Source organism: Coregonus clupeaformis, chromosome 12 (genome assembly GCF_020615455.1).
Source record: "Coregonus clupeaformis isolate EN_2021a chromosome 12, ASM2061545v1, whole genome shotgun sequence".
Lineage (NCBI taxonomy): Eukaryota > Metazoa > Chordata > Actinopteri > Salmoniformes > Salmonidae > Coregonus > Coregonus clupeaformis.
This window is the reverse complement of record NC_059203.1, coordinates 59,667,414-59,683,138: the sequence shown is the minus strand read 5'-3', so window position 1 is coordinate 59,683,138 and position 15,725 is coordinate 59,667,414. Positions and strand designations below refer to the sequence as shown.

The window sequence follows — 15,725 nt, the reverse complement described above, 5'->3', positions numbered from 1 at the left end:
TTTTCTAGTTAGAAAAACATTACTTTAAAGTTTTGCTCCAAAAGGCCCTCAGCGGAAGTACAGCATGCCAGATGTCAGAGAGATAGAGCAGAATTTTCTGTCAACAACAACACTGTTATCATATTTAAATTGTAATTGATGTGGCGTTTGCTAAATGATCTGTAACATAATGGATGTTTGTTTTTACAAATGAACGGCAGAGGTTTTTCTCTCTCTGCCTCATTCTCTCTCTCTCTCTCTCTCTCTCTCTCTCTCTCTCTCTCTCTCTGCTCCCTGTTCAGCTCTCTATCTCTCTATTTTCTCTGTCTCTCAAATTCAAAAGGATTTATTGCCATAGAGAGGTAGCCATATCCATTGCCAAAGCAAACATAAAGGAACATATTGAATCAATGATAATGGTCATCTTTGTCACTCCCCCCAGCCGATGGAAATAACTGGTGCGATCGAGGAGGAGTTTACGGTGGCCCGTCTCTACATCAGTAAGATCAAGTCAGAGGTCAAGTCCATGGTGAAACGCTGTCGTCAGTTGGAGAACCTTCAGATGGAGTGTCATAGGAAGATGGAGGAGACGGGAAGAGAGCTGTCCTCCTGCCAACTCCTCATCTCACAGGTCAGGGACAGGGGATACTCAGAGTACCTTTTACAATGCAGAAAGGATGAAGTGGGTACTAGAAGTACATTTGAAAAGTTGATTTCCAAAACGCTATATCCACAAATTTTTCACATTTGTGTTTTTTTCAATAGAAATGATTGCTTATGTGTACCTTCATGTATGTATAAAATATTACTGTTTTCAGATTTTTTATTCATAGATTTTAGATGTGTATTAAAATGTTTTATTTTTGTTGCACAATGGTATATATCTATTCATTATTTAGCTGGAATGGAATGGAATGGAATGACTGTGATATGTGGTTGTCTCACCTAGCGATCTAAAGATCAATGCACTAACTGTATGTCGCTATGGAGAAGAGCATTTGATAAATTACTAAAATGTCAAATGTAAATGTTTTTTCATACAGATCTCATATTACTGTATTGATTCACTTTTTTTATATTTTTATATTGATGTCACACAATATATCATTTGTACAGTTCTTTATTAAAAATTTAGTTATTTTTTTATGTTTGACTGTGTAAAACCTAGCAGTGCAACTTATTTCTCTGAGAGTGAGGCGGATATATACTACCGTTCAAAAGTTTGGGGTCACTTTGAAATGTCCTTGTTTTCGAAAGAAAATCAATTTTGTTGTCCATTAAAATAACATCAAATTGATTAGAAATACAGTGTAGACATTGTTAATGTTGTAAATGGCTATTGTAGCTGGAAACGGCTGATTGTTAATGGAATATCTACATAGGCGTACAGAGGCCCATTATCAGCAACCATCAGTCCTGTGTTCCAATGGCACGTTGTGTTTACTAATCCAAGTTGATCATTTTAAAAGGCTAATTGATCATTAGAAAACCCTTTTGCAATTATGTTACCACAGCGGAAAACTGTTGTGCTGGCTAAAGAAGCAATAAAACTGGCCTTTTTGAGACTAGTTGAGTATCTGGAGCATCAGCAATTGTGGGTTCGATTACAGGCTCAAAATGGCCAGAAACAAAGAACCTTCTTCTGAAACTCGTCAGTCTATTCTTGTTCTGAGAAATGAAGGCTATTCCATGCGAGAAATTGCCAAGAAACTGAAGATCTCGTACAACGCTGTGTACTACTCCCTTCACAGAACAGCGCAAACTGTCTCTAACCAGAATAGAAAGAGAAGTGGGAGGCCCCAGTGCACAACTGAGCAAGAGGACAAATACATTAGAGTGTCTAGTTTGAGAAACAGACTCCTCACAGGTCCTCAACTGGCAGCTTCATTAAATGGTACCCGCAAAACACCAGTCTCAACGTCAACAGTGAAGAGGCGACTCCCGTATGCTGACCTTCTAGGCAGAGTTGCAAAGAAAAAGCCATATCTCAGACTGGCCAATAAAAAGAAAAGATTAAGATGGCCAATCTGTGTTCATACGGATTCTTTAGACATTCAAAATGGTGAAAAAATGTATGCTGAGGGCAAATAGAGAGCCACTCTACAAAGGATCACTAACCCAAACTGGTCTATAATCCCACTCCTCTGGAAACCTCTTTCTCAAAGCTACGGATACGGATCACGTTATTTTACACACACATTTTTTCTACATAGCTGCTGCTCACGCCACCTCCCTTCACATTTTTCTCTTTACTCACCCTCTTCTGAACCATGATGATGTAGCCTATGTCTGTCACGCCCTGACTCAGGGGACGCTTATATGTTGAGTCAGGGTGTGTATATTCTATGTTGTGTAGTTCTATGTTTTCTATCTAGTATGGGTATTTCTATGTTGGCCGGTGTGGTTCCCAATCAGAGGCAGCTGTCGCTCGTTGTCTCTGATTGGGGACCATACTTAGGCAGCCTATTGGCACTATTGAGTTGTGGGATCTTGTTCCGTGTGAGGTATGTTGTTTGTGTACCTTGGACTTCACGTTTCGTTTAGTTTGTTGTTTATTCGGTTCAAATAAACATTTATGCATATCACGCTGCGCCTTGGTCTGACCCGTCTATGAACGAACGTGACAGAAGATCCCACCAAACAAGGACCAAGCAGCGTGCCCAGAAGGAGCAAACGCCGGGGATTCAACGGGGGGTAACTTTAGTAGATGTCCTCCTCGGTTGGGGGAGAATTACTGAGGAGGAGGCCGTCCGTTATCGGGAGGCGATGAAGGTTGATGCCCAGGTAGGAGAGGAGAAACGGCACCAACCGTGCTGACGACGGAGACCTGAGAGGCAACCCCAATATTTTTTTTGGGGGGGGGCACACGGGGTGGATGACGAGGCAGCAGGAGGCCGTGGAAGGGCGAATCTGCAGGTTAGCAGAGGAGGCCACCATGTTACGGGGGCTATTGGTTCAGAGGGAGCAGGAGTTATTCGGTCAGAGGGAGGCGCTACAGGAGGCTAAAAGGGAGAAGGAAAGTGTAGAGGCACGGCGAGAGGAGCTGGTTAGGCAGCAGAAGGAGCGAGGGTTAATAAAGGAACCCAGTCCCGCTCCTCGCACCAAGCAAGTGGTGCGTATCTCCAGTCTGGTCCGGCCCGTTCCTGCTCCCCGCACTAAGCCAGTGGTGCGTGTTCCCAGTACGGCCCGACCCGTTCCTGCTCCTCGCACCAAGCCAGTGGTGCGCGTCGCCAGCCCGGCCCGGCCTGTTCCTGCTCCTCGCACCAAGTCAGTGGTGCGCGTCACCAGCCCGGCCCGGCCTGTTCCTGCTCCTCGCACCAAGCCAATGGTGCGCGTCGCCAGCCTGGCCCGGCCTGTTCCTGCTCCTCGCACCAAGCCAGTGGTGCGCGTCGCCAGCCCGACTGTTCCTGCTCCTCGCACCAAGCCAGTGGTGCGCGTCGCCAGCCCGGCCCGGCCTGTTCCTGCTCCTCGCATCAAGCCAGTGGTGCGCGTCGCCAGCCCGGCCTGTTCCTGCCCCTCGCACCAAGCCAGTGGTGTGCGTCGCCAGCCCGGCCCGGCCTGTTCCTGCCCCTCGCACCAAGCCAGTGGTGCGCGTCGCCAGCCCGGTCCGGCCTGTTCCTGTCCCTCGCAGCAAGCCAGTGGTGTGCATCGCCAGCCCGGCCCGGCCTGTTCCTGCTCCTCGCTCCAAGCCAGTGGTGCGCGTCGCCAGCCCGACTGTTCCTGCTCCTCACACCAAGCCAGGGGGACGCTTATATGTTGAGTCAGGGTGTGTATATTCTATGTTATGTAGTTCTATGTTTTCTATCTAGTATGGGTATTTCTATGTTGGTCGGTGTGGTTCCCAATCAGAGGCAGCTGTCGCTCGTTGTCTCTGATTGGGGTCCATACTTAGGCAGCCTATTGGCACTATTGAGTTGTGGGATCTTGTTCCGTGTGAGGTATGTTGTTTGTGTACCTTGGACTTCACGGTTCGTTTAGTTTGTTGTTTATTCGGTTCAAATAAACATCTATGCATATCACGCTGCGCCTTGGTCTGACCCGTCTATGAAAGAACGTGACAATGTCTCATATTTCTGAACAGCCAAGGCAGCAGCTACTCTTCCTGGGGTCCAGCAGAATTAAGGCAGTTATATATATTTTTTAAACATTACAATACATTCACAACAGATTTCGAAACACATTACGTGTGTGTACTGTATGTTATCGTGTGTGTGTATGCATGTGCCTGTGCCTGTGTATGTGTCTCTTCACGGTCCCCGCTGTTCCATAAGGTGTATTTTTATCTGTTTTTTAAATCTAATTTTACTGCTTGCATGAGTTACTTGATGTGGAATAGAGTTCCACGTAGTACTGTGGGCCTCCCATAGTCTGTTCTGGTCTTGGGTACTGTGAAGAGACCTCTGGTGGCATGTCTTGTGGGGTATGCATGGGTGTCAGAGCTGTGCGCCAGTAGTTCAAACAGACAGCTCGGTGCAATCAGCATGTCAATACCTCTCACAAATACAAGTAGTGATGAAGTCAATTTCTCCTCCACTTTGAGCCAGGAGAGATTGACATGCATATTGTTAATGTTTGCTCTCTGTGTACATCCAAGGGCCAGCCATGCTGCCCTGTTCTGAGCCAATTACAATTTTCCTAAGTCCCTCTTTGTGGCACCTGACCACACGACTGAACAGTAGTCCAGGTGGGACAAAACTAGGGCCTGTAGGACCTGCCTTGTTGATAGTGCTATTAAGAAGGCAGAGCAGTGCTTTATTATGGACAGACTTCTCCCCATCTTAGCTAATGTTGTGTCAATATGTTTTTGACCATTCCAGGGTTACTCCAAGCAGTTTAGTCACCTCAACTTGCTCAATTTCTACATTATTCATTACAAGATTTAGTTGCGGTTTAGGGTTTAGTGAATGATTTGTCCCCAATACAATGCTTTTAGATTTTGAAATATTTAGGACAAACTTATTCCTTGCCACCCATTCTGAAAATAACTGCAGCTCTTTGTTAAGTGTTGCAGTCATTTTAATCGCTGTAGTAGCTGATGTGTATAGTGTTGAGTCATCCGCATACATAGTCACACTGGCTTTACTCAAAGCCAGTGGCATGTCATTAGTAAAGATTGAAAAAAGTAAGGGGCCTAGACAGCTGCCATGGGGAATTCCCTCTGTGTTCTGTTAGACAGGTAAACTCTTTATCCACAATATAGCAGGGGGTGTAAAGCCATAACACATACATTTTTCCAGCAGCAGACTATGATCGATAATGTCAAAAGCCACACTGAAGTCTAACAAAACAGCCCCCACAATCTTTTTATCATCAATTTCTCTCAGCCTGTCATCATTCATTTGTGTAAGTGCTGTACTTGTTGAATGTCTTTCCCTATAAGCATTGCTGAAAGTCTGTTGTCAATTTATTTACTGTAAAATAGCATTGTATCTGGTCAGACACCATTTTTTCCAAAAGTTTACTAAGGGTTGGTAATAGGCTGATTGGTCGGCTATTTGAGCCAGTAAAGGGGGGTTTACTATACTTGGGTAGCACAATTACTTTTGCTTCCCTCCAGGGCACACACTTTCTAGTAGACTTAAATTGAAGATATGGCAAATAGGAGTGGCAATATCGTCCGCTATTATCCTCAGTAACTTTCCATCCAAGTTGTCAGACCCCGGTGGCTTGTCATTGTTGATAGACAACAATCATTTTTTCACCTCTTCCACACTCACTTTACGGAATTCAAAATTACAATGCTTGTCTTTCATAATTTGGTCAGATGGATGTGTAGTGTCAGCGTTTGTTGCTGGCATGTCAAGCCTACATTTGCTAATCTTGCCAATGAAAAAATAATTAAAGTAGTTGGCCATATCAGTGGGTTTTGAGATGAATGAGGCATCTGATTCAATGAATGATGGAGCTGAGTTTGCCTTTTTGCTAAAAATTTGCTCCAATGCGTTTTACTGTCATTCTTTATATAATTTATCTTTGTTTCATAGTATAGTTTCTTCTTCCTTTTATTCAGTTTAGTGACATGATTTCTCAATTTGCAGTACGTTTGCCAATTGGTTGTGCTGCCATACCTTTTGCCTCATCCCTTTCAACCATACACTTTTTCCTCATCAATCCAAGTGGATTTACAGTCATTTTCGTAATGGGTGCATGCTTATTAGTAACCGGTATAAGCAATTTAATAATAATTTGAATAAGCCACTCCTGTAGCTCAGTTGGTAGAGCATGGTGCTTGCAATGCCAGGGTTGTGGGTTCGATTCCCACGGGGGGCCAGTATGAAAAATGTATGCACTCACTAACTGTAAGTCGCTCTGGATAAGAGCGTCTGCTAAAAATGACTAAAATGTAAATGTGTCAAGGGCAGCATCTGGTTGCTCCTCATTACAAACCACAGACCAGCAAATATTCTTTACATCATTAACATAAGAATCACTACAAAACGTATTGTATGACCTTTTATACACTATATTAGGCCCAGCATTTAGAACTTTGGTTTTCCTACATATATGGCTACTATATTGTGATCACTACATCCGATGGATTTGAATACTGCTTTAAAGCAAATTTCTGCAGCATTAGTAAAGATGTGATCAATACATGTTGATGATTTAATTCCTGTGCTGTTTGTAACTACCCTTTTCTGTAGATGTTATAACCATGTATTGCTACCACTGTATCATCAAAGGTATTATCTAAGTGAGTTTCAGAGATAGTCAGAATATGAATGTCATCTGTTACTAACATGTTATTGATTTCAGGAACCTTTTTTCTTAGGCTACATATGTTAACGTGGGCTATTTTCTGGGATGCTTGATTGTTTTCATTGCTTTACTGGGAAGCTTAGCAGAAGTACAGTTGAAGACGGAAGTTTACATACACTCTATTAGTATTTGGTAGCATTGCCTTTAAATTGTTTAACTTGGGTCAAACGTTTCAGGTAGCCTTCCACAAGCTTCCCACATTAAATTGGGTGAATTCCTCCTGACAGAGCTGGTGTAACTGAATCAGGTTTGTAGGCCCCCTTGCTCGCACACGCTTTTTCAGTTCTGCCCACAAATTTTCGATAGGATTGAGGTCAGGGCTTTGTGATGGCCACTCCAATACCTTGACTTTGTTGTCCTTAAGCCATTTTGCCACAACTTTGGAAGTATGCTTGGGGTCATTGTCCATTTGGAAGACCCCTTTGCGACCAAGCTTTAACTTCCTGACTGATGTCTTGAGATGTTGCTTCATTATATCCACATCATTTTCCTTCCTCATGATGTCATCTATTTTGTGAAGTGCACCAGTCCCTCCTGCAGCAAAGCACCCCCACAGCATTGTGCTGCCACCCCTGTGCTTCACGGTTGGGATGGTGTTCGTCGGCTTGCAAGCTATCCCCTTTTTCCTCCAAACATAACGATGGTCATTTTGGCCAAACAGTTCTATTTTTGTTTCATCAGACCAGAGGACATTTCTCCAAAAGGTACGATCTTTGTCCCCATGTGCAGTTGCAAACCGTAGTCTGGCTTTTTTATGGCGGTTTTGGAGCAGTGGCTTCTTCCTTGCTGAGCGGCCTTTCAGGTTATGTCGATATAGGACTAGTTTTACTGTGGATGTAGATACTTTTGCACCTGTTTCCTCCAGCATCTTCACAAGGTCCTTTGCTGTTGTTCTGGGATTGATTTGCACTTTTCGCACCAAAGTACGTTAATCTCTAGGAGACAGAACGCGTCTTCTTCCTGAGCGGTATGACAGCTGCGTGGTCCCATGGTGTTTATACTTGCATACTATTGTTTGTACAGATGAACGTGGTACCTTCAGGCTCCCAAGGATGAACCAGACTTGTGGAGGTCTACAATTTTTTTTCTGAGGTCTTGGCTGATTTCTTTTGATTTTCCCATGATGTCATGCATAGAGGCACTGAGTTTGAAGGTAGGCCTTGAAATACATCCACAGGTACACCTCCAATTGACTCAAATTATGTCAATTAGCCCATCAGAATCTTCTAAAGCCATTACATCATTTCTGGAATTTTCCAAGCTTTTTAAAGGCACAATCAACTTAGTGTATGTAAACTTCTGACCCACTGGAATTGTGATACAGTGAATTATAAGTGAAATAATCTGTCTGTAAACAATTGTTGTAAAATTTACTTGTGTCATGCACGAAGTAGATGTCCTAACCGACTTGCCAAAACTATAGTTTGTTAACAAGAAATTTGTGGAGTGGTTGAAAAACAAGGTTTAATGACTCCAACCTAAGTGTATGTAAACTTCCGACTTCAACTGTAGATATGCTCATGCTATTTAAGTTTAGTGCACACAGTGGACTTCCTACTAGGGCACACCGCCTCAGTGCTAACAGTATAACTCTGGTTCATAGGCACACGGTTACTGCATACAATAGCTATGGGATCAGCAGAGGCATTCAGGGCATTTAGAAGGACAGAAATTAGGTGACTTATATTGTGTCCTCCAACACCCCTGGGATAATGTACATTTGCTGAAGCATTATGACAACTCAGCGACACAATGTTAGGGATTAACTGAGCTGGGCTTGGGTCATTGATAAGTCATTGTCTCAATGCAGCCTTATAATGCAGTTGCATAAGCAAGACTCAGTCTCACTCCCTAATGGAGCAAAAACAATCAGTGTTTTGTGTGATGTAGTTGAGGGATAGGCAACACAAAAAATCTGAACTAATCAGGAGGGGCCACACTGGCTCAGGGGTCTGCATCCCCACATCCATCCCCACACATGCAGTCAGAGCCGGCTGTAGCCTTTTGGGTCCCTTAAGTTAATTTTTGTTGGTGGGGCCCCCACCTTGCTAGCAAACCCTCTTGACAGCAGAGAGAAAACATTTATTTTGCTGTTTTTAAGCAAGTTTGCTGCAATTCTAGACATTTTGCCATGGTGCAGAGAGATAAATGTGCAGTTTTACAGCTAATTTCTTGAAATTGTACACATTTTGCCATGGGGCGGAGAGAAAAATTTGCAGTTTTACAGCTAATTTCTTGAAATTCTACACATTTTACCATGGGGCGGAGAGAAAAATGTGCAGTTTTACAGCTAATTTCTTGAAATTCTACACATTTTGCCATAGGGTGGCGATAACTGTTTGCAGTTTTTCATATGACATCTGAGTGAGAGTGACTAACAAAATCAATAGGGGCCGTGGGCTGCATGCTCCCTAGCATAGCCACTAGCCAGACTTGATGAAAAAGAACACTACTACTGACTGCCTGTCTGCCTCCTGCTTAGCCAATGTTTGCAATGATGATGAAAAACGATCATTAAATCGCTAATTAGACTTCGTGTCTGTATCTTGCTTGTGTTTGATATGCTGCCTATATGGCTGCATGTAACTTCCCATTTGAGTTTTACATTAAGGCAAAAAACTATCTGTGAGTTTGTACAAACATGGTGATCATGTATTTTGTGTACAATGTAAATAGCTGCATGTAGCCTAAATTCTCTCCTGAAAAAATTACATGAAATAGTTATAGTTAGAACATTTCGACCATTTCCTTTGTGTACAACATGAAGTTTGTAGGCTACAGCAAACAAAGGTGTTCATCGCTGATCAAGGAGGGGAAGTGGCAGCAGAGCACTGAGCAGCAGCGGAGTGGGCAGAGGAGTGGGAAGCAGCTACATAAAAAACACATCCTTCAGAAATCTCTGAATCTTTAGCTGCGGCATATTGGGTTTCCAGAAAATCGGGTTTCGCAGCCACTCTGTAGATAAAATACAACGTATGTTACAACTTTCCCCGGTCTCCCCTTGCTAATAGTGAGCGCCCAACTTTCAAAACATTTCCATCACTCTTCCCTACCAGCGAATCAAGGAAATTCTGACGAGCACGACAAAGTTTGAGGATATTTTTAGTAAAGGACAGTAGTTAACTAATGTTACGAGAAAGGTAGGAAGCCCAGGTTTCAATAGGCGATAATATATTATTAATTGTCATGAAAGGAGTGTGGACATTTGGTCTGGTGATGCAGTTTAATGCGGTGATGGAATGGAAGCTGATACTGTAATTATGAGTATTTTTACTCCGCTGGTCTCTGAAAGAAATTATGAGTCCTCATTGTACGAGACCGAGTCAAGACCGAGTAAAAAAATGTCTGACTTCGAGACAAGACCGAGACACTCAATATGTGGTCTCGAGACCAGACTTGAGACCTACAACACAGCCATCAAGTAATATATTTCAAACAAATACATGTCATTTCTGAAAATGGATATATAACGTTTGGGAATGAAACTCTTCATTTAGTCTGAGTGCACCTTTCAGTTTATTCTGGAGAGCTTAGTCATTGAATTGGAAAGCTAATTTGCCCCGATGCCAGATGTGTGGATGTTACCTTGTGCTTTCATTCAAGTATCTTCCTGCACCTCATTATCTTGGATGTGCGGTTGATTCCCATTGGTCAGAACATTGGTGCTAACATTGGTTGTATCATTGATTGTGTTTTGTGTGTGCAGCATGAGGCAAAGATCCACTCCCTGACAGAGTACATGCAGAACATAGAGCTGAAGAAGAGACAGCTGGAGGATAACTACGACTCTCTGAGTGAAGAGCTGGCTAAACTACAAGCACAAGGTAAAACTCCTGGCCCAACTGACTATAGAACACACTATACACCCTGACAACACAGTATAACTATGACTCTCTGAGTGAAGAGCTGGCCAAACTCCATGCCGAAGGTACATTAGTCATCCCGATGGCTACAACATAGTACAGAGCAGAGTGTTAAACTGAGTTTTAAACTGCAGGTGCAAAGTAAAACTTCTGGCCCAGGGTACATGACTCAATGACTCACTCTACAATTAGTGCAACACTGTGTATGCATTCCAGCAAAGGTGAAATGACCAGTGAAATGACAGTAAAGTGACTAGCTATTCAGGCGTACTCTGAAATGCAAATATTTGTGTGTGTTTCAGAGAGCATGTCAGAGGTGACAAAGGGAGAGAACCAGACGGACATCAAGGAGTCTGCTGATGTTAAGGTAACTATGGTTACTGACTGTGGGGGGGGGATGATGCAATTAGCATTAATCAAATAGCTTTATTTTTTATGTGTGTGTGTGTGTGTATTAATCATTGTGTGTATTAAACGTTGTGTGTGTGTGTGTGTGTGTGTGTGTGTCATGTGTTTCTCCCTGTGTGTGTGTGTGTGAGTGCTAACTGTCTGTCTCGCTCCCTGTCTCAGAGGGCTATGGAGCAGCAAATGGAGTCTCACCGTGAGACACACCACAAGCAGCTGGGACATCTCCGAGACGAGATCAATGAGAAACAGAAGATCATTGACGACCTCACTGAGTCAGTACCTCTCTCCCCTCCATAACCCTCTATCCCCCTCTCCCACTCTCCTCCTATGTCCGTTTGTCACTCTCTCACCCTTCATCTCCCTTTCACAGAGTGAGGACCTTCCTCTCCTCCTCATCTTCCTCTCTCGCTCCCTTTCCCTCTCCTCCTCTTCCTCTCCCCCTCTCCCCCTTCGACCCCCTCTCATTGTCATTCTCTACTCTACCTCACAGTGTCACCTCGCAACACAGCCTGCAGCTGTACTGCTGTGTGTGACGACCTCAGTGAATCAGTACCTTCACCTCCTTCTTACTGTCAGTCTCTAACCTTGTCATGCTCTGTCATGCTCTGCATCTGTACCGCTGTCCTCTCTCCCCCTCCTCCTCTCTCCCTCTCTGCTCCCTCACTTCATCTCCCTCTCATTGTCATTCAACCTACCCTACCTCACAGCGTTACTTCCATCTGTACATTTCTGTACTAGTGTGAGGGTCACGAAGATCATTGACAACCTCACTGAGCCAGTACCGACCTCTCCCTCTCTCTCCCCTTCTCTCTCCCTCTCTCGCCCCTTCTCTCTCCCTCTCTCGCCCCTTCTCTCTCCCTTCATCTCCCTCTCTTTGTCATGCTCACAGTGTTACCTCAGTCACAATATAGCAGCTGTACTGCTGTGTGACGACCTCCCTGTCAGTACCTTTATTTCGTCCTACTTGTTATTCTTTACCCTACCTGTTATCCAGACAACATAGCATCTGCCTGCATATTTTAACACGCCGTGAAGCATTTTGAGCACCACATGTTGAAGAATCACCTATAGAATCTCTAAATGTCTACCCAGAATCTCAGCCTCAAGTTTGATCTTTTATACGTTCCTATCCCATTTTATTATAAGACCATAGCAAGTGCATATCTATTGCATAAATGTATATATTCATTTATACACTTTAGATATAAAATCCAATATTGTGTCCCATTTATGACCATTTCATGACCATTATGGCCATAAAAATGGGAAGTAAATGTATTTAAAATGTTGTAATGTTAACCCCCTAGAAGTCTATTAACATCAGACTGTTCCTCACAGCATCTACTCTCTCTGTCTTTGCCCTCTCTCCACCCTCCTCTTCACTCTCCTCTCCTGTCCATCAGTCATAACCAGAATCATTTTCCTTGAGCCAACATTTGTCATAAAATGGGAACTAAACGTATGACATTAGTGGTAAAGTTAACCCCCTGGTGATCTAGACTAGGAAGGCTACACCAAACTGTTTCTCATGTATTGTCCTCCTTCCTCTTCTGTCCTGATCAGTCGCAACCATCGTCTTCATCTGGAGTTGGAGCTGCTGAGGAGCGACTTTGACCGTCTTAGGAGTCAGGAGCACCACAAGACACTGCAACTGGAGGAGCTGACGTAAGTCACACACACACACACACACCGTCTCAGGAGACCCTGCAATTCACTCCCTACACTCTTAGAAAAAAAGGTGCTAAGTAGAACCATATAGGGTTCTTCGGTTTGTCCCCATAGGCAAACCCTTTTATTGTGCTAGGTAGAACCATTTGGAGATGGTTCTACCTAAAACCCTCTATGAAGGGTTATTCATAGAACCCTCTATAAAGGGTCTACCTAGAACCCTCTACAGACGTAGGATCTTATTTTAAGCCAGTTTGCTACAGCAGGAAAATAATCCTACAGCCACAGGAAATAGGAATTGTTATGTGGATTATAATGAATGGACATTTTTTCTTAGGGTTGATACATTTTTCGGTAGGGCAAATCAAGTCTGACATTTTGAAGTGGAAATCCTTATGAAGTTACAAACTTTAGAAGCCTTTTTAAACCTTGTTTGCATTTCCTGCTGTGCAGGAAAAGTCTCAGTAAGAAAATAGTGTTCAAATTAAGATCCTACATCTGTTCTTCCCAGAACCCTCCATGAACGATTCTACCAGCTTTATTTGCATATTTATGATAATACTGTACATATATCATTTCAGGGCCTAGTTATACCCTAACACAGTGGTCAGAAACTCCTGGTTTACAGGCCATGTCAGGCCTGCAAGTCCATTATGCTGACTTGCAAAGTGATGTGTAATTCCGATTGGAATCCAGCCAGAGTGAGGATATCCAACAATAGACCCTTTGCTAAGCCCCGCCCCAGAATTTTGGGCAACCAACAGCAGCGCTCCAATGTATAGCAACTTTCGTCAAGTCCGACACCTTGGACAAGCTCCCATTTGAAACACATGAAAGCAGTGGGAAATACGGATAGTTCTCTTTTTTTAAATAGTGGCGCAGCGGTCTAAGGCACTGCATCGCAGTACTAGAGGTGTCACTACAGACCCGGATTCGATCCCGCGACCGTGAGACCCATGAGGCGGCGCACAATTGGCCCAGCGTCGTCCGGAGGACGCATGGCTCTCGACTCCCATACGGGAGTTGCAGCGATGGGACAAGACTGTAACTACCAATTGGATATCACGAAATTGGGCAGAAAAAGGGGTAAAAAGTACAGAAAATTAAATAGAAAATAAGGTAAAAATGAAAAAATAAATAGTGAACAGCTTGTGGCTGGGGTGTGTGGGATCCTTGATGATGCTTCTGGCCTTCTTCGGCACCGTTTAGAGTAAACGTTGTGGATGGGTGGGGGCATGGTCCCAGTGATGTACTGGGCCATCTTCACCACCTGCTGGAGGGCCTTGCGGTCGTGGACGGAGCAATTCCCGTACCAGGCTGTGATGCAACCAGTCAGGATGCTCTTGATAGTGAATCGGTAGTATTTGGAGAGGACTTGGGGTGCCATGCCGAATTTCTTCAGCCGCCTTAGGAAGTAGAGACGCTGTTGCGCCCTCTTGTCAAAAGTGGTGGTATTGTTGTTCCCTGTCAAGTCCTCGGTGATGTGGACACAGAGGACCTTAAAACTGCTGAGATTCTCCACTGCAGTGGATCAGGGCATGTTCCCTCCTCTGCTTCCTGAAGTCAACAATCAACTCCTTTGTTTTGCTGACGTTGAGGGAGCAATGCCAGTTCACTTACCTCCTCCATATAGGCTGACACAACACTCTCTCATTGGTGCGCTAACACTAAGTCATAGGTGCACTCTTAGAAAAAAAGGTGTTAAGTAGAACCATACAGGTTTCTTCGGTTAGTCCCCATAGGGGAACCATTTTTGGTGCTGGGTAGAAACCTTTGTAGAGGCTTCTATCTAGAACCCTATATGTAAGGTTCTTCAAAGAACCCCCTGTATATGGTTCTACCTAGAACGCTCTAGGAAGGGTTCTGCCTAGAACCCTATATGAAGGGTTCTACCAAGAACCATGTTATCATCTAAAAGTTCTTCCTTCAACCGTTCTTCTATCGAGAACCCTTTTATTTTTGGAGGTTTCTTCCTAGAACCCTCTATGAACGGGTAGAACCCACCATCCTTATTTGCCTTTAAAATGTAATTATTTATGACAATACATTACATATATCATAAGGCCTTTCTTTGAGGGTGTAGTTATACCCTACACAGTGGTATTAGGACTCTCCTGGTTTACAGGCCACATCAGGCCTGCAAGTCACATTATTCCGGCTTGCAAAGTGATGTGTAATTCCTATTGGAATCCAGACAGAGTTAGGATATCCAACAAGTGGAATTGTTAATCACAAGCAACCTGCATTCAGATTGACTACTAGGGTAGGGAAGATTAAATACTGATACTACCTTAATCATCTAAACTGAAACAACCATCTCAGTAACAGGTGCACCACATCCAATTGCTAACAGATTGGATTAGTTTAGAAAACTGTACGTTATTTATCTTTGTGTAGCATAATATAAATCAACCAGTCAAAACCACAGATATTACAGTAAAACAAACAATTCAGAAAATCTCCCTGCAATAGAGCATGCTGGGAAATATTATATATGGTTCTATGTAGAACCCTTCTTGCCTTTCAAATAACTTTCTTCCAAAAACGGTTCTTAGGATGTTAAAGGTTCTAGTTAGAACCTTGTCTTCCAAAAAGGGTTCTTATAATCAAAATTATTCTTGGTAGAACCCTATCCCTCTGCATATAACCCTTTTGGAACCCTTTTTCTTAAAAGTGTAGGCTGACAGCAGCTATAACCAATCACACTTAACTCTGGTTATTAACACCAATACTGGGGTTACACCACTGAGTGTTAATTGAACTCTTTACAGAGTTAATTCAACTCCTGAATCAACACTAGTTAACACTGGCCAATTTGCTGTGTACCATACAATACACTGTAAAAACGGTACTTAGGATAAAAAGTTCAAGGTTGAACCCTTTGTCTTACAAAGAACCCTCGTCTTACAAAAAGGGTTCTTCAGATGAAAACGGTTATTGGTAGAACCCTATCCCTACGCAAATAACAATTTTTTCTAAGAGTGTACCCCACAGCTTTAGTCCAAAAAGGCCTTTCACTTGACATAGGCAAGCCGGGCACAGCCGGTT

General features: G+C 43.4%; 1 protein-coding gene across 2 annotated transcripts in view; it reads left to right on the top strand.

The window, feature by feature from the left end:
- The window catches only part of LOC121578315 (kinesin heavy chain), a 125,606-nt gene that overhangs the window by 88,266 nt on the left and 21,615 nt on the right, over nt 1–15,725 (top strand). For both annotated transcript variants that reach the window (XM_041892614.1, XM_041892613.1), the window contains exons 17-21: nt 422–610; nt 10,445–10,562; nt 10,904–10,968; nt 11,172–11,281; nt 12,573–12,674. In XM_041892614.1, coding sequence (XP_041748548.1) covers nt 422–610; nt 10,445–10,562; nt 10,904–10,968; nt 11,172–11,281; nt 12,573–12,674 — 584 coding nt within the window. The remainder of the gene's footprint in view (nt 1–421; nt 611–10,444; nt 10,563–10,903; nt 10,969–11,171; nt 11,282–12,572; nt 12,675–15,725) is intronic.